Genomic DNA, 18,609 nt, shown 5'->3' with positions numbered 1-18,609 from the left:
ACATAATCTTTGAAGCTCATATCCAGCTTAGCTTGTTGATTTGCCACTCATTTTCAAATTCATAGACATTACTTTTTCCAGTACCATTTACTGATTACAAATTTAATTGTACAAGCAGAAATGCAGAACAGCCCGAGTAGACATGCATATACAAGCGCACCAACAACAAATGGGTTGGGGTGTGACAGCTTTTTAGTGTTTGCAAACAAGAGTTGAGCAGGGCAGAGCCCTTCAAGGAGGATTAGGCTGCTAAGTGTCATCGGAGGAGACAAGTAGGCCAAAGACCACTAAGATGTCACTTACACTGCAGCAGCCACTGTTGGCGTGTCTCTGCATGAAAGCACCGCGGTCTTTACAACTGGTGGAAAGTGGAAGTGTGAGGGAATATATATTTGCTGAAGAACAAAGGAGACTGTCTTCACAGTGAACAAACACACACACAATGTATGCAATATACATTGTAGAGCTACTGCACAGCCCTGACAGGACCATCTGTTCCTGCTGAAATCAGCACAGCAGGATCCTACTAGCGCACACACAGTTGTAGCATGCTTCAGCTTTGGCATAGTGATAGTCTATTTATTCCCCATACTGACGCAGGACAGTACTCACACTGCTGAAATGAGTAATATGATGTGGATGGAGGACTAAATACTGCCAGATAGATAGATAGATAGATAGATAGATAGATAGATAGATACAAAGTGCTCCGTCCATTTAAATAATTGATCAAGGGGTGTTACACTGCCCTGTAAGTGTTATCTATTTTCCCTCCCAGAAGCAACATCAGCGTTTTCTCTGCCTTCTCATCAATACTCTGTTCTCTGACCTCTCCTGGCCTGCACCTAGATCTGGTCAATATACAATATACAGTTTCAGTAAAATCAAGCTTAAAAAACAAAGAAACATACAGCTCCAGTCAAATGCTTACATGCACTGATCATATTCATGAAAGGAATATTAATTTTAGGCTTTTAACGATTGTTTTTTTTCCGGTATGATCACAAATGACTGCAGTGATATTATAACAAACAAAATTGAGTGTACAGTTTGGATTCAGACATTTACGCATTTATCGGATATATGTTCATACATTCCCACTAATATTTGGGTTGACGCTCATGAATGAGCAGTTTGCGACTGTTAAAAGTTTATTGCATCAAGTTTTTAACTTTGTAGCAATCTCTCATTCTGTGCATGCATGTGGGAAAGCAAAACCTGTTTCATAACAAGAAGAACCTAGCTCCATGTGAGCAACCAGAAGCACCAGTTGAGGAATACTTTGTATGTTGATTAAATAAATAAAAAAATAGAGTTAAAGGCATTAGTAGCTCAGAATCTTTGAGGTTTCATGTGGACGAGAAACGCAGCTGTACTGATAAATCGGAGCCAGCAGTAAAATGTATTTGGAAAAAATTGTTTTTTGTCCTACTAAACCAGTTTGACCATTTGACTCCTGATAAAATACTCAGTTTTGTCCAAGTTTCATCCATCAAGCTAAAATGAGCAAAACAATAAAGTAAATACAATAGAATTAGTCACTTGTGGTCTAATATAAATATTTTTTGTTTGCATATTGCATTAAAGCCTTGCCACATTTTTCAGCGTAAAGTACCAAGAAATAAGCAAACTTGGTTATTTTTATGATATTTGAAAGTAAATGCTGAGTGGACAAATAAGTGAGGATGGAAGGAAAGTGCCACCCTCACACTAACATATCACTCCACTCCAATCAAATGTGTAAGCAGATCATTAAAATCAAATCTGTAAGAGCATAAATGTTGTTCACACCATCAAGCAATTTTTACTAAACCTGTTGGAATCAAACTCAACCAAGCTTTCTACTTCAGCAGTGCTTTGAAATTGTTGCGTTGGATTTTATTGCTCTAATTCCTGGTGGTGATTGAATGCTGCAGTTGGCCTACTCAGTAATTGCGTTTAATATTTGGTTGTAGGGAGATGGTAATGGTGAAAGATGCTACAAATTGGTGTAAATTCTATTTAATGAATGCATACTTCCTCTGTTTTCCAGTGAAATTAAGCTTAGAAATGACAGGAAATGTCTTTGCTGTGAGCGTAGGACATACCGGTGATATCTGTATGTCCTTTGTCCTGATATCATTCCAGGCCACGCTGAGCCTGCTGCATAGTCCTGCATTAATGAGACATAATGCAGATAATATCCACAGCGTGTTGCTCCCTAAATATCATGTCTGTTATGCACAGTACATGTGACAAAAGTACGAACACAAACACCTTTGAGGTTTTTGCTGTTCTTGTGTGTAAATTCAATTTATAAAGGTCAAATCTGTGTAAAGGTTTAGTTACATTTCTACGATGTTGTTTCACGCCAAGTTTTTTCTTCTGGTCTTTTCTTATCAGCAGAGTATAATGATATACTTTATTTAGAGATAATGGACGTTTTTATCAGACAAGAAATCGTGCTTGCTCTAAAAAGGAAAAAAGTCATTATAAGAAGGGAATCTCCCTTTAGCCTAAGGCTTAAATTACTTGTTGTGGTACTACTTATCAGTTTGGACATTTGGATGCTGAACATTTGGTTGAACAAGACGAATAGCTGTGCATTCAGAAGTAAAACTTTGAATTTTTAGTTTAGCTTAGCTCGGTTATCGTCTAAATTAGCAGATTGATTTTAAACAATCGAGAACAGCAGAGGAAACTCCCGTGATTGTCTATGTTTCAAAATGCAGGAGGTTTTCTCCAGCTGTCCTTAATGAGTCTTGATCATGTTGGGTTTTGCCTCCTCTGCTTTCAACGTGTATCTTCCTGTAAGCAGCTGTCTGTGTTTTGACCACTTTTCTCTTCATTTGTCTCCGCCTCTCTCCGCCGATTTATTGAGCAAACAGACGTCTGTCGGCTAGCACCTGTTAAAGCAGGCCACGCTTCGTCACAACAGAGGCAGTGAGAGGGATCTGTATCTGAGACGTGATTCTGCATCCATTCTGCTGATCTAGCTCGCTAACTAGAATGAAGAGATTTGTATGTTCTGGTGTCTATGTGGTATTTTTAATTACCGCAGATCTTTGCAGGTCTTTGCAGATGTTTTCACAGATTATTGCTTTCATGCACACATGAAAAGAATAAAATATCTTAATATATGGCCCAGGGTACTTAAGCCACCCTGGGCATTTACAGGAGCTGACATGTTTATTCACTAAAAAAGTAAAACAATCTCAAATAAAAAATTTATTTGAGATTTGTGGAGTATCTCCAATCTCTCAGTTGGAGATGCTCAACAATTCATCAATCCATGTGTTCTTTATACCAACTTGTCCATGCAGGGTTGCAGGGGACTGGTGCCAATCTTCAGGGGTCAAAATACACCCTGGACAGTTTCCCAGCTTATCAATTAAATGAAACAAAATCATGGGGAAATGCATTTTGCTTTTTTGTTTTTTATGGTATATTGGTGAATTTAACAACTAAATTTGCATTAATTAGAGACTTTATTTGGTCTGATTTCTGTTACAGAATGTAGATTAAACCCTAAAGAGTTATTTTACATTTTCAGCTTTAACTCTATTCCATTTAAAATGAACAACATGCATTTTTCACCTCTCAAAATTTTAAAGAAAACCTACGACTTGCTATTATGCAAGAAATTGTTAGGTCAGCCATTTTTCCAATATACATTAGCCTTTAGTAGCCATTATGACATTATTAATCAGTGATTATTCACACTGGGCTCAGACACTATGTCACAATGTGTGTATATGTGACGGAGAGCAGCAGGTTTCTAACAGCTCTGCAGTTAAACTAGGTCTTACCATAATGCCAAAATAAAGAAAAAATGTTTGAGTTTAGGCATTTTAAACTGTTTTTCAGCTTCTTCATTTAACAACTGTTGGCAGTTGTTGGCATTTAACAATTGTTGGCACTAATTGTGCCAACAATTACTAACCGTTGGCACAATTAGTAATTATTGCCATTTGTATAATTACCTGTACACATAATCATGTGTGTATTCCTTGAAGAAATTTATTTTTACTTTACCTGTGAGATTTCCAAGAGATTGCTAACATTTTGCAATGAGGGATATAAAAAAAAAAATAAACTAGAGAATCTTTGCTTTAAAACATTTTCATTCCCTGTTATCTCCTGTGTAAAAGTGGCAGCTTGAGAGAATAGCCAATCTGCAAAGGTGGAAAATAGTTTCTTCCTTTTTTGAAGCTACATAATATGTAAAGTACTTACAAATATATGCATAAGAAATTTACAAATGAAAAATAAATTCTAAAAACAAACAGACTTCCCTTCACCTTCATTAATATTTATGCTCTGCTAACTCTAATTAGCACAGTATCTTTGCTTCTTCTGTCTTCTGCCACTCCGTCTCCACCGCTGTTCATCTTGTCTGACGGTTATCAGATAAGAAAGGTGTAAATTGCTTCCCACAGCTTCTTCAGCAAATTCTCCAGCTCTTTTTGTCATTCTTACTTTCTTTATTTCCCCTTTCAAAATTTTCTCTTTCTCGTGCCCAATCAGGTAAGGAACTACACAGCACAGGTGTGCGGTTTTCTTCATTCATGGAGCGCTTATGGAAATCGATGTGATAATTGGGGGATGTCATGGAGTTAATGTGTGGTTTTGGTTTCTCCGTGCAGGCCTGGATGTGTGTGTTCATGCTAATTTCCACAAACTATCTCTGGTGTTAATGAGGCAGGTTTTCAGCCAGATTTTTCCCCTCTTTTCTCCTCCACTTCTCAGGAGAATAGCTCACAATCACACTTTAATGACCAGCCAGCACGGTGGAAATGAAAGCGAAATAGGAAAAGGGAGCGCTATGGTGTTGTGTGGAAAAAATATAATTATTGATCAGCTTTAGTCCAAGGTAGACAAAATCGCCACAGGATATACAGTATTAACAAACAGGTTGTAAAGTTTGCACAGCCAGCATGAAACCACGGATTTGAGAAGCTGGTCTCGATAATTTCCCAAGGGGGTGATGAAGAAGATCTGCAGACTGTAGGCCACATGCTGTTTATTCATGAGAGAGCTTCATTCAGGGTTTGATTTAATAAACATTTGGTCCCCATATTGTGTAATATATTTATATATATATATATCCCTATATATATTCCAATAAAAAATGCGAGGTATTTATCCTTCTCGTACACATGATTCTAATTTCAGAAAAAGGAGAAGGAAAGCACTGTCAGACTGTGATGAAATTGTTGTTTATCCCTGAATTGTTCTGATAATGAAAATCAAATGGGGGGCTTTCACACTGCTATTATGCCTCTTGGCAGAGCATTTGTGTTTGTGTGCTCGCACTATAATCATGTGCATGCAGTCTTAAAGTGGCCAAGTCATGTTGGAGGAGAGCTTACCCGCCTCCAGCAATAAGCGCTGGCTCTGAGGTAACTGCCACAATGCGAGTGCTGGGACACAGGCTGTGCCACTGCCAGGTGTGTTGAGGAGGTAATTGTCATTGTGGCCGGCCCAAGGCCAACAGCTTAAAGACAGAGAGCTGAGGAGAAAATGAGGAGCAGCTTCTGCTCGAGTCTGTTTGCCTGAGGGGTTAGCTCAATATCTGTGTTGTTGCTTATCCGATTCCACTCTGTCCCCCACTTTGTACTTGTCTGATTGTTTAGCGCTCCTCTTGCTTTTCCTGTTCTTTCTGTCCTGGTGGCAGCAGTCCGTGATCATTTACAGTTCTGTCTGCTCCTCTGCTTTGCCTAAGCTTTTCAAAATTTTAATTTCTTTTTCCTTTCATATCAGGCTTTTTGTATCACAAAGTTTAATAACCAAGCGTAGCTCTTGTTGGAAAGACAATTATATGAATGTTTAAATGAAATAAATATTTCCTAGTAATATCATGTAATTCATTGTTTATGAGGGAACTCAATAAAATTAAAAAGATAATTTCTTTGTGAACAAAAATCAAAGGTTGAATTCAACTCGGTGGTCTTTGAAAGCACTGTTAGAGTATTTTTCTCCTGCTTTCACCATTATATAGCTTTTTTTGTTCTTATATGTTATTCTTTGAACTTGATATGAAACAAATGATATGAAAAAAACAAGAGCTTTTTTGTGAGAACACTATTATTTAAAACAAAATAAAATTAGGCTCAGTGAATGCCATCTGTTGAATTTCCAAAATAAAAGTGATAGAAGTTCATTAATTGTTTTGTTGTTGTTGTTGTTGTGGCTCTAACTGGACATAAAAAGAAAATCAGTGGCCACAAACATAAAGTGGTTTCAACAAACGTTCCACAAATGTGAAAAGGAATCATAAATTCAATTTCTGTTCATTTTGCAGCTGTATTATTGACCTATAGGGAGGGTTTGTTGGGCTCAAGAGTGTAAGCCAGTGAATGAAAACAAGCACATGTTTGTTTAACATCCCCCTCCATCACAGCATTGCCAGCCCATGAATTATGAATAAGGGCCTGTGAGGCTCTTTGCATGTATTTTCCCTATGTGTGTCTACATCTATCTGCTCGTGAACTTATCCGTTAGTCTGTCAGTTCCTTCTCTGCTTCATGTATCCATTGTACTTTTACACACCTTGGAAAAGTTTACATGTTGAATTTGTCCATATTTTTCTCACATTTCTCACAAGAACCACAAAGTTCAATGTGTATTATTGGAATTTGAATAAACTAGATTAACACAAGGTACAGATTATTTATGAAGTTAGAAAAAAACATTCTTTTTTTTTTACTAATAAAAAGTGTTGCATGCATTTATTTTTAACCTGCTTTCGCTCTGATAGCCCTAAGTAAAAGCCTGTGAAATCAGACCTATTAGTAAAGAGATGTCTGTGTATTCAGGAGATCAAGTGATTACACAGACATAATGTTTAGCCTACTAACCATTTTTGGGACAATGTATAATAGACTAACGGCTGCAACATGATGTTGGCAGCATCATGCGTTGGGGATAATTCTTCACAGCAAGAACGGAAAAGCTGCTCAAAGTCCATAAATTAATTTAGCTATTTATCCAATCTGGCTGATGTTGAGCTTTTTTGTCAAAAAGAAGAAGCAAAATAGTATTTGGGTATGCAAACCTGATGAAGATTTAATTGCAAATGTAATTGAAGGTGGTTCCACAAAGCATTGACAAAGGTATCTGCAATTTTTGGATTATTGTTGGCAAAACGTTTTTGAAAACCATGTGTCCTTTTCCATTCAGTCTGTGGTGTTAAAATGTGAACAACTTCAAGGAATTTGAATAACTGTTGTTTATATGTTGCACATTAAATAACTTCATAATGTAGTGTTTAGTAAGTTGTTGTATTATTGACCAAACCTTTCTTATTTTCTCTTTCTGCTGTTCATTCTTTAGAAACCATCGTTCTAGAGTGGCCAGAGTGAGAGACGAGCACATGAGGAGCAGAAGCGTCTCGCCATCAACATCCTGACGAGTAACCTTGCTTCTGCACCCCACCACACGCCCTCCAACTCCAGAAGTGGGCGTCAGCAGGAAGGAAACAAGTGACCACTCCTCCTGCAGGCATGGTAATGCACTGATTGTTTTGTAGGTGCTGGGGATTTCTGCGTGGGGGGTGTGGATTATCCACAGTGGAGAAATCACTTCTCTCGAATAGAGGCCGTGAGTTCGATCTGATAAGTTGTTATACACATCGCTAACAGATAGTGTAAGTCCTGGCTGAGAAATAGATGTGTGATAAAGGCTTGTTCAGGGCAGATAGGGGAGGAGAGCTCATACATCAGTGAGAATAGAGTAGATGTTGAGAGGCTCTGCAATAAGAAAAGAGAATGAGTTATGAGCATTTAGAAAATGAAGAAATGCAACAAAATAGATGAGATGAAGGTAAAAAGAGGCAGAAAATAAAACCATTTACAGCATCCTTCAAAATAATATAAATTCTTATAAATGTTTTTAACAGCAGTAGCATAATATTACATTATAAATGTAGAAGATTCAACCTTTAATTTGGGAACAATTGTAGCAGTATCATCTCTGGCACCATAATGAGCTCAAACATATGGTCTAATCAACTCAGAAATGGTTAACCTAATACAAAACTAACATTCTTCATAGCAGCCTCTGTACCCTGACCTAAATCCAGTGCATAAAAGTGGACCCAAGAAATTGTGCAAAGTAGATTTGTCAAAGATCCCTCTTATTCTATGCTCCAACTTTGCGAAATGCTGCCAGGAAATATGTAGCTAAGATTCAGCAAAAGTACAAAACCAGCCTTTTCCGTTTAAATCATTTACATGAACGTGTCAAAAACAAAAAAACTACCAAGAACACAGTAATGGAGAAGACTGCTGATATAAAAATTGTCTAAAAGTTTCCCCAAGTTGAAAAATCTACATAAAGCTGTTCTTAAAAAATCTGGTTTTATGCAGATTGCTGTATCTAAGTATTCCTGTGGAGTGTTGAGTGAGATAGCAAAAGCTGCATGAGCAAAGATGATTACCAAAGCTACTTAAAGACTAAGAGACAAAAAACAACGATTTCAGGAACTACTTCAAGAGTTGCCTCACAAAGGCGTAGCCAGAATTTCAGTTACAAATTTTGCTTTTGCCAGATGAAGCTTCAGAAGTTCCTTGTCTGAAAAAGGACTGGATTAATCCTCAGTGGCCTAAAGTCGTCTCTTTTTCTGTTGAAAATAAATTCAGCAAACATAAATATTCTACTTTTTTCTATACTAAAGGAAACTTATTCTACTGCAATTAAATAGGATTTTATTTTAATGCATTGGTAATGCATTTATTTAATAATACCTCATTAGCATGGGATGCAAGTAGTGTTGAAGGTTCTTTATGTATGGCTGTTTTTCATAGAGCCAAGCCGTTTTCTCGTGACCTTTTGGATTTTCTCTTTAATATTAGTATCACTGCATAATTAATATTTCTAGATTTAATCAATGTGCTCTGTCATGCTAATATGCTCCTGACATTTAGTGAGTAAATATTATTGCTTAATAATAGCTCTTTTGTCTCCATATTATGCAGGTTTAGAAAGAGCAAAGAAATGTAACAACAAAATTTTTAATTATGTTAGAAAAGGTATAAGATGCCTGTTACAGGAGCACAGAGATACTGTTCAAAGGAACTTCAGCACTGGGTGGAGAGGACGGCTCAGAGGATCAAAGAGAGCTGAGGAAAGAGAAAATGACAAGGGGAAGCAAATAAGACCATTAAACATAAATGATAGAATAATATGAAAATAAAGGTAAAAAGGAACGTTGAAAGCAAAAGGGGATGTGCAAAGTGGAGAGGGGGAGTGGAGAAGGAGCGTTGGGAGCAGAAAGGTTGAGGTAAAACGTGTGCGGGACGGAGGATTGATTAATGGTCTTGGCTTGTGACAGTGGAAGTTCCTTTCCCATGGGGGGTGGGCTGAGCAGAAGATGAATTATTAAAAAATAGAACAAGAAAAGGGAGGAGGAGAAATTGGTACAAAAAGTGAATAAGTGGAAGAGTCGTTTGTTTGAGAGGCAGAGTAAAGAAGAAAAACGGGGAGGAGAGGAGAAAAATGCATTTTGAGAAGAAAACAAGATGTTACTGGTGGTGCTGAGGTTGGACATTGCACAAAGGGAAAACATAGCTGAGCTCATAAATAACCAAGGGTAATGAGACCAGTGCATGCCCCATGCTGCAAACTCAGTACTGTGATTACTCCTGACTTAGGGCAATGCAGCAATTGCTGACCTTGGCAGTCGCGTCAAAATGCAAGCCAAACAACAGAGCAAACAACTGTTTTCATTGATGTTTCTATAGAAGTTCAATAACTACACTTGCCTACATTTTGTTTGTAAGTGTACACTGTTCTTTCTGTCTGATTGTTTGACCATGTGGTCACATTACTGGTGACAGCCTAGATTTCTAAGTGAGACTCTAGAGAAGTTGTCCCAAATCCTTAGAAAAATGGGATTCTGAATTTCACGTGAGACACCTCGGCACCAGATTGGTGCAGTTGTTAGCCCAGTTGCCTTGCAGCAGATGATCGTAGGTTTGATTCCTGTGCCACCAAAGCACAACTTTATTTTTTCTGTTGAAAAGAAGAGAAGACACCAAATTAGATGGTCTCTCTACTTTCCATTTCACTTTTCTATTCAGCACCAGTTTTAGAAAAAAAAAAAGCCAGCCTTAAAAAAGAAACATAAAATGAATGCTTAGTGTACTAATAATAGATCACAGAGTAGGGATTAGCCATTAATTTTTCATTTCCAAGTTTTGTATTTACAATACACCCTCTTTGAAAGCTTACTGGCTTCTGGTTTGCAGTTCCCAAACTTCTGAAGCAGTTTTTCAGATCTCACTGCTGCACTGAGTTAAGGAGAAACCGTTTAATAAACCACCTGGAGTTTCTCCAGACATTTCTTTAAACCAAAGCTTCATGCTCAATGCAGCTGAGCAAAAGCGCATGAAACATGTTATGAATTGTTGTGAATTGTATAGAAATGACTTATCAAGTATGATGCTAAATTACAGTAATATCCCGTTCTAGTCTGAAATGCTTGGTTTCTCCCAAAGGTAAATTAAATGTTAGTCAAGCAGTTTCAAAGCAGTTGAAATTTTCCACCATCATGTTGCCAAAATTAATTTTGGCATGCAGAATTTGCATGCATAACACTCAAAATATAATATTTCATCACAGTGGAGGATGTGATTTAATATATTCCGCAACTCTAAACAAAATTTAAATAATAGTATTTAGTTGTTAGCCGTGATGTAACTAAAAATATGTTATGTTGTTTTAGCTGAAGCTGAACTAATGCTTCCTTTCTGCTGTATTAAAGCCAAATAGACCATGTAATGGATTGCAGTGTTAAAACTGTGATACCATGGAATTGTCATATTTTTATTATGTTATTTTATTGTTAGTGTTCCACTCCAAATAAGTATTTACCAGCATTGACTGCTAGTACGCTGCTTTCAGCAGTTTACTTCAATAACCTGTATTACAGGAATTAGAGTAACTTTTGTAACATTTTGCCTTTAAGTAAGTATGAAATGTTTTAAATGTTTACATTTTGGGGGGTTTAGATCTATAAATCCTAAGCTAAGAGATTTGTTACTGTAGTGTATTTGTGTTTTTCTGTGTCACTATTATTTATGTCCATTTTATGTTCCTTGAGAATTTAACTATGCATATTTTATTTAAAAGTCAGTATATTTAAATAAAATGAATATTTCACTCCATCCTGTATATGATTGGGGTAAATGAAGGTTCTTTTAGCTGTCTTTTAGCAACTAGGTCATAAAGTGTTATAGAGCGCCTATAAACCATGTTTCTGCATTACCAGGAGGAAAGTACAGAAACACATACGCACGCACGCAAACTAAATTAGTAGAAATTAGGCAGTGGGTTGATGTTTTGGAGGCTGATTTATGGGCTTGACAGATTCTAACAGAATTTCTATGAACATCGTTCTTGTCTAAACAATACAGTCTGGGAATACTGATGCAGTATGCATGCAGCATAACTGTTCCAGTGTATGGCTTTGCTGTAGCTCATTTCCCCCCATGCTTTCAGGGCAGCTGATAGACTTTGTGCTAATGGTATTTCTGATATTTCGATGAATCCATGCGTGGGGTTTTATTTATATATTTTGATGCATGTGTACCCTGCTGTCTTGCGTATGTGACGTTCTGCATGTCTGGTAATTTGAGAGACAGCTAGTGCGAGTGCACACAATAAAGCAGGATGGTGGAGTGTGGCGAGGCCGCCCTGCCAAGCAGAGTGCAGATAAATCACAGGATGAATTTTTAATGCAATCCCCCTGAGGCTGCTGGATATTGCAGTGAAGGCACTGAGTTGTTGCTTTTTTTCCCCCTTCTGTCTTGCTTGTTCTGTCTCTCAAGGACTATTTTGAGATTTTTTGAAGTTTCTTTTTCTTTCACATGGTTGCCTTTTGTTCTAAATAGGTGTGACATCTTCCCCAAACAGCACTTCTGAAATGTTTTTTTGCGTGGTATTTATAGGTGATGACTGTTTTTCTGGATATTAGTTTCGCTGTGAAGGCTTGTGCTGTCAGCTTTTGAACAAACCTTTTTTTTTTACTTCAGCTTCCCAAAAATAATAAAAGTTATTTATCTATCTCTGCAGTTTTGACACCTTTCTGCCTTCATCTTCTTCTATTTATTTTTGTGCTTTTAACACATTTAAGAGACTTTTATCACCTCCACTTCCTAAATACAGAGACACACACGTGCACAAAAATGTTCATAGGTTCTGATTAAAAAGTTAAAGGATGTTCAGGGCAGCTCACATGACCACATGAATGAGGACTACACTTTCTATCACAGCTGATATTGCTCTAGTAAGCCTTGTCCTTGGCATTGGGTCACGTAATTTATAGCAGATGGCTGCAGAGACAGGAGGAGTTTGGAGGAGACAGGCAGCAGAGGAACGGAAATTCGTGGCTCCTGCTCCATTTAGTTGTGAAGTAGCTGCTCCTACTCTCTTCAGTAAAAGAAGATTTTACCATTTCAATTAGGACCGGTGTGGACTGATGTGCTTTTACTGCAGGGCGTTAAGGACAGATGTGGAGCTTATGAACAGAAGTGATGACCGTGACTGATCACATCATGTTTTTTATATCTATATTCCCCTGTAACCATCCTGTATGGTTTGTGTATATTGAATCTTTCTCAGATTTTTATCCTGATATTCTATGTATTTTCTTGCATTAGAGGGTTTGCACATTAGTGCACACTGTAAGTTGTAAATGCTGTGTAATGTGGTTATGTAACACGGTCCTGCCAGCTGGTAGGTTCCAGTGGAGCATGAAATGGAGTGTAATTGGCAAGTGTGTGGTCTAAAAGCACCAGTGACATGTGAAGGTGTACAGTGTGTGGAAAAAATGTCCCCCTCTTTATAGATTTCTTTTTTCCTTAGGTATTTCATATTACCAAATACATTATAATATGCAGTTTTCAAATAATAATTTCATATTTCAAGAGTGGGCTGGGAGTAGATATACAGGCTTACCTGTGCCTGTGTGAAGATACATTGCTCCCCTTCTTAAATTATGAATTAACCACATTTTTCTGTTTAAACATCATTAGCAACCCTGGGCTACATTCATGCCTGACCTGTAGATTCAAGAAACCCACTAAAAAAACTTTCCTGACAACATGTTGTAAGCAAACAGATTTAAACAAACAACACATTATAGCTTGGGTTAAATAAATTAATGAACAAACAACAAATAGTAATCGAAATCTGTGAGTCAAGGAACAGTTAAAGCACCAATTTTTAAATATGAATGTGTCCATGAATCATTATCTACAAATGGAGATAACATGAAACAGTGGTGAATCTGTCCAGGTGTGACTGGCCTACCACAATTTACTTAAGTATATTGACGGGTCTTCCAGGAGGTAAAGAAGAACTTAGCTCAACATCTAAAATACTGGAGTGGTTAAAGTTAAGAGGGTGATGATTTAACAAGAACAAGTCAAAAACACAGATTTGGGTGTGAGTATTTGAGTATTTAATTTTGATTATTTACCCCAAAGTAAATGATGCTCACCCATCTAAATGAGATGATTTAAAATAAAGTGTGAACTTTACAACTTTCATGCTTAATTTGTCTGCTTTCATTCACCCGTTTGTAAGCGAATATGCTGTACAGGTAACTTCTGTCTTTAAGACTTTTTGTCAGCCGAGAACAACATAACCATGAGTGCCTAGAATAACCTCTGAGTCTATGTTTGAAGGCCCATCACATATATGCTTCCTCGTCCTAATGTCAGCAGTGTTATCTCTACAGACACTGGCTCGCAGGGTCGATTCTTGTCAGCGAGTCCCACTTAACTGTGTTGATTTACGTGGTCATCACAACAGCTGGCCAACAACGGCCCCCGCAGTCAAGGAACGCAGCTTTACATACATAAATTTGCTGGCACCTTCCCTCCTCTCAGTTTGGTTTATGGTTGCAGAAGCTCCCATTAGCCACAGCTCATAAAATTTGCTACGACCGCTCTGTTAAACACAGCTTTGAGAAGACACACAAGTACAAGATAAACCCAATGTGGTAAGAAAATGTTGGATGAGCGCTCAGATTGATGTGTTACTCCTGAGTAATGTCATTGTAAAATCAAGTTCATATACTGTACGTGTCAGTGCATGAGAGGCGTTTTTATATTTCTTAACTTATTTCTTCATTAAAAAAAGTTTCCCCACCAAGATGATTAAACAGGACACTAATTAAAACTCATGTCATATTTTAACATAGGGATATCTTAATGGTATCTTAATTCACCTCATGTCTCTCCTGTTATTGGCTGCATAGTTTCAAAGAATCTGAATTGAACCTTTGTGCGAACTCTCTCAAATGTTTCCAACAACACTACATCCTGAACCACACAGACTGTGAGGCTGCAATTATTGTGCTGCGCTTGTTCTCCACGCTGTTAATGGCTTTATCTCAGTCACTTCAGTGAAAGAGAGTGTCACCGTTTCAATTAGGATCGGTGTGGAGTGTGCATGGTTTTTCTTTTGTGTGCATGTCCTTATGCTGTGAGTATGTGGACGTGATTATTTAGTCCAGAGGAGTTGCCGCCATTTAGGAATGTAGATCTCAGGGTGACGCTTTAGTTTTAGGATTTATAAAGAAAGCTTTTTGTTCATCTTCGAGAATTCACAGTTGAGTATGTGAGCGCGCAAAGGTCCTTGGATTTTAAGTAGATTGATAATAGCCCTCAGGCTACACCACTTTGAAAAGGTCATCTCTCCTTTTTGTGTGTGTGTGTTGCTTATGAGCACTGATGTGTTGGTATCTTTGAGTTCGTGTGTGTTGGAGAGAATAAAGGGAAATGTGGGGCTTTGAGATAAGCAGGTCTACTCTGCAGCTTGGTAGGAGCGCCATCCTCACAGTTAACTGTGCACCTCACACTTAGCAGGAATATTGGCATTGTCTACTATTTAAAACAAAAATTAATCTCTGAAAATTTTGATTTTATTTCTATTGTAGACGACTGGCATATTTCTGAAAACAAATAGACAAAGAGAATCAAAACGGAAAGAAGAATACTTATTGGTGTATAGATTATAAATTATGCAACTCCTTACATGTTTTGTTGTGTATTCAATGAAAACCAAACAAATAAATTTTGAGTTCACCTGAAAATGTATATTGATTTTACCGGTAGGAGTTTCTGAAAGCATTAAATGCCATTGTGAAAGATAAAAGTTGTGAATGATCACCTGCGAGACTGATTCTGGTGATGCTCCAGCGGTGGAGCCTTTTGTGTTGCATTGTAATTATTATTTTTGGAATATGTTTGCTTTTCTTTTTAAAATTCTTACCACAGACAGGCTGTGTTATTGCATGTGTTCCTTTATCAACGAGAGTAGTTTTGTATCCACTGAATGTTCTCTCTTTTTCTTATGAGCAAATATAAAAATCTGCTTTTGTCAGGATAAATGAAGCACATTTGTAGCCTGAAATGGTTTTTATATTGCACATAAAATGTGCTGGAATTGCAAGCCTTAACAAAATAGGTTTTACTTCAATTGTTTAATAGTTACTATTATCCTGTTGAAAATTATCAGTCCCTTTCTGTAAAGATTAAGGCGAAGAAGTGATCCAACCTCATAGTCTTGGAGAAATAAAGATAAATCTTCCAAATACCAGTGAAAACAGCAACTATTGGAATAATTTGCTTGCTCTAAAGCCAATAAAGATTCTTTAGTTAATTATTGAGAAAGGTTTGAATAATATTTGACGTAACATTTACAATAAAATGTGACTGGAAACTTTTTGTTTTTAAATTGAGTCTCATTTTACATTCTTTTATTATCTTTTATGAGATGCTCATTTTATTTACTGTAAGAAATCAACTTTTTGGTTAATATAAAAACATTTTACATCGAAATCTGTCAGGGTATAACTGTGTCTTTATTGTATCAGCTCACTGGCAGTGGATCAATGGACTCATCACTAGTGTTTTTATTAAAGATATTTTCTCTATGGCACCAAGCTTTGAGATGTGAAGGCAGAAGGGATGAAAACAAGCCAACGTTTACCACGGTGTTTTTTATGTAAATCCACATGTAGATCCAGAGCTCTGTCTGAATGCTATTTACTGCAATATGCAAAAAACTAAATACACCGTTGCACCCGCTGCTCTACTTTATTCATCTCTTTACTTTCCCTTTCATCTTTGTGCCTCCTACTTCACAACCATTTTTGTTCCTATCCGTTTATAAAGACTCTGTACTGTTCCCATTTCCTGTTCCTGGTGTTATCCATTCTCCTCCTCCTCTGCTCCCATGGCAAGCTCCCTCTTTTTTCTGTCATTAACTCTCCCCTGAGAAACCCTCATTTGATGTTTCGCACCTGGTGTCTTCCATCAGTGCTTCCCTTTCATATACTTCCTGAAGAGTAAAAAGGAGCAAATCAGAAAGACTGAGGGGCTGACATGAATTCCCAAGGCCAAAATGTCTGATTGAGTTAGGAAAGAACGGACAGGGTATGAGTATGGGGAAAGGATTGACTTCTAATGGCTTTTTGTGCTTACGTCTCTGGGTTGGTGAGCTCTCACAGGCTTCTTATTCACACTGTATGCTGTGTCAGCAACAAGAAATGCTCCTGCAGTTTTCATTCTTAACCATAAGGCTGAAACAATTAATCGGAATAATTGGATTAATCGTGAAGAATCTATTATTGAAATAATCGCCAATTAATTTAGTAATTGATTAATCGTCAACTACACTATACAGACACAAACAAAGATCAATTTTTGAAAAAAACAACATATTCAGAGCAGTACTTAAGGTAAAACTCTACAAAATATATCTACATTTTGCATTTAAGATGAAAACACCTTTGTCAATATGATTTACCTGAAACTCATCTGGTGTGTAGTTTTAGCTTCACTTGGTTCAAAATCACTAAAGAAGTGCTATATTACAGCATTTTAGGAAATAAAATGTTTGTTTATTTTTTTTAAATTATGGAATTCACATTGTTCAATGTATTTCTAATATTGTATTTTTAAAACGTTGCTGTTTTCTTTGAGGAAATTGTTTTCTTTCATTACAAACAGGTTTTCATTTTATGTAGTTTTCTTTCTATTTTTTCCTATCTGAATGACTAAGGAAGTTGTTTGTCCTCATTTTCAGAGGTCCTTCCGTTCCTTCAGCAACGATGACCGCCATGTCATGGCAAAGCACTCCACCATCTACCCCTCCTCGCAGGAGCTGGAAGCCGTTCAGACGCTGGTGTCCACCGTCGAGTGCGCGCTCAAACAGGTCGCCGATTGGATGGATCAGAACAGCGGCGACGCCCCTAACAGCAACTTCGACAGCCAACCAGCAGACAGCACAGAGGAGGACGATCCTGGTGAGGAGCCCAGAGAAGAAGCCGAGGAATCCAATGAGGGATACAGGTAAACGGAAAATACACCTATTATACAACTAAGATTTATTATTAGTTTTATAACCACAGAAACTGTTTATATCGGTAATGTAAAAAAAAAAGAAAAAAAAAAGAAGAAAACATTTTCATTTCTAGATGCTTACTTTTATGATATGCCTCTATTGCAAAATCACTACTATTCTTTCATGTCGTTTGATTTTGGTGTGCCATCTGCAACATCATCAGTGCAAATCATCACCCAGATAGCCATGTTTAAGCAACCTTCTTTAAATGCTCCTGGAGTCGGTGTTTCGGCAAAGGGAAATAACTCTACAGCTTTTCAGTGTCTTGTCAGGCAGAGTCTTCATGGTTGAATTTCTTCATGAATCGTTTTTTTAGAAATGGTTCGCTAGTTCTCATTACAGTGCTGAATTGCTCTGGCTGATCTGATTTTGTCGTATTAACTGCAGCACTGTATTTTAATAATTTAATCAGGCTGCCTGTAAGCTGATTATTATGTCAAGGAAACAAGGTTTGACACGTTTTTTTGAACAAAGCTGTTTACAAAGAGTATGGCTTTTAATTGTCAGACAGCAAAAAATAATAACTTTCTGCAGAATATTTATTTAATATTATGAACATTTACAACCTGAGGCAAAGCTTTGATTTTTATTAAAGAAAGACCTGTTTACGTTACTCTAATTGTTGTGTTTCAACTTGCAGTGGATGATCGTTTTTACATTTATTTGTAAAGCAGAGAGTCTGGCGGTGGTGGCATGCTCTGTGGAGTGATGAGGGTCGGTCTGGTGGCCAAAGGACTCCTGATCAAAGGCGACATGGACCTGGAACTGGTGCTGATGTGCAGAGACAAACCCACACAGACACTGCTGGACACTGTCTGTCACAATTTACCCACACAGATTCAGGTTAGAGACGCACTCTGACCCTTTCATACACACAAGCAAGCATGCCAGTACTGCTGGCACTGGTATTTTCTTTCCCACAGCTGGTCCAAAATTTTCTTTTGACATGCACACATTAGAATTTAATCTAATTCTCCTTTTGAATGTGAATAAAAGACAGTAAAGGTTTTTGTAAAGCATTTCTTACTGGAAGAATTTAAGCAAGCTGAATAGGCTTCCAGATTTTTTTGTACTTTTCTGTCTCTGTTTGCCAGCGTTCACTGTGCTGCGAGCAGAAAAGCTCTGTGGGTGTTGGTGTGAGCATAAGTAGGCACGACGCAGCAATATCGTCAAGTGTGAAGTTGAGAGGTGTCATGTCCATGTGTCACATTT

General features: G+C 37.5%; 1 protein-coding gene across 7 annotated transcripts in view; it reads left to right on the top strand.

Annotated features, from left to right (window-relative positions):
* strbp (spermatid perinuclear RNA binding protein) overlaps positions 1 to 18,609 on the top strand; it is a 100,946-nt gene that overhangs the window by 51,396 nt on the left and 30,941 nt on the right. For 6 of the 7 annotated variants that reach the window (XM_028025035.1, XM_028025033.1, XM_028025037.1 and 3 more), the window contains 3 exons: positions 7,315 to 7,487; positions 17,080 to 17,345; positions 18,069 to 18,240. In XM_028025035.1, the coding sequence (XP_027880836.1) occupies positions 7,485 to 7,487; positions 17,080 to 17,345; positions 18,069 to 18,240 (441 nt within the window). In that variant the 5' untranslated portion in view covers positions 7,315 to 7,484. The remainder of the gene's footprint in view (positions 1 to 7,314; positions 7,488 to 17,079; positions 17,346 to 18,068; positions 18,241 to 18,609) is intronic. The other variant, XM_028025038.1, reaches the window with a different exon arrangement.

The sequence above is a fragment of the Xiphophorus couchianus genome, chromosome 8 (assembly GCF_001444195.1).
Source record: "Xiphophorus couchianus chromosome 8, X_couchianus-1.0, whole genome shotgun sequence".
Classification (NCBI taxonomy): domain Eukaryota; kingdom Metazoa; phylum Chordata; class Actinopteri; order Cyprinodontiformes; family Poeciliidae; genus Xiphophorus; species Xiphophorus couchianus.
Note: the sequence above shows the minus strand (reverse complement) of the source record. Positions and strands in the feature narration are given on the sequence as shown.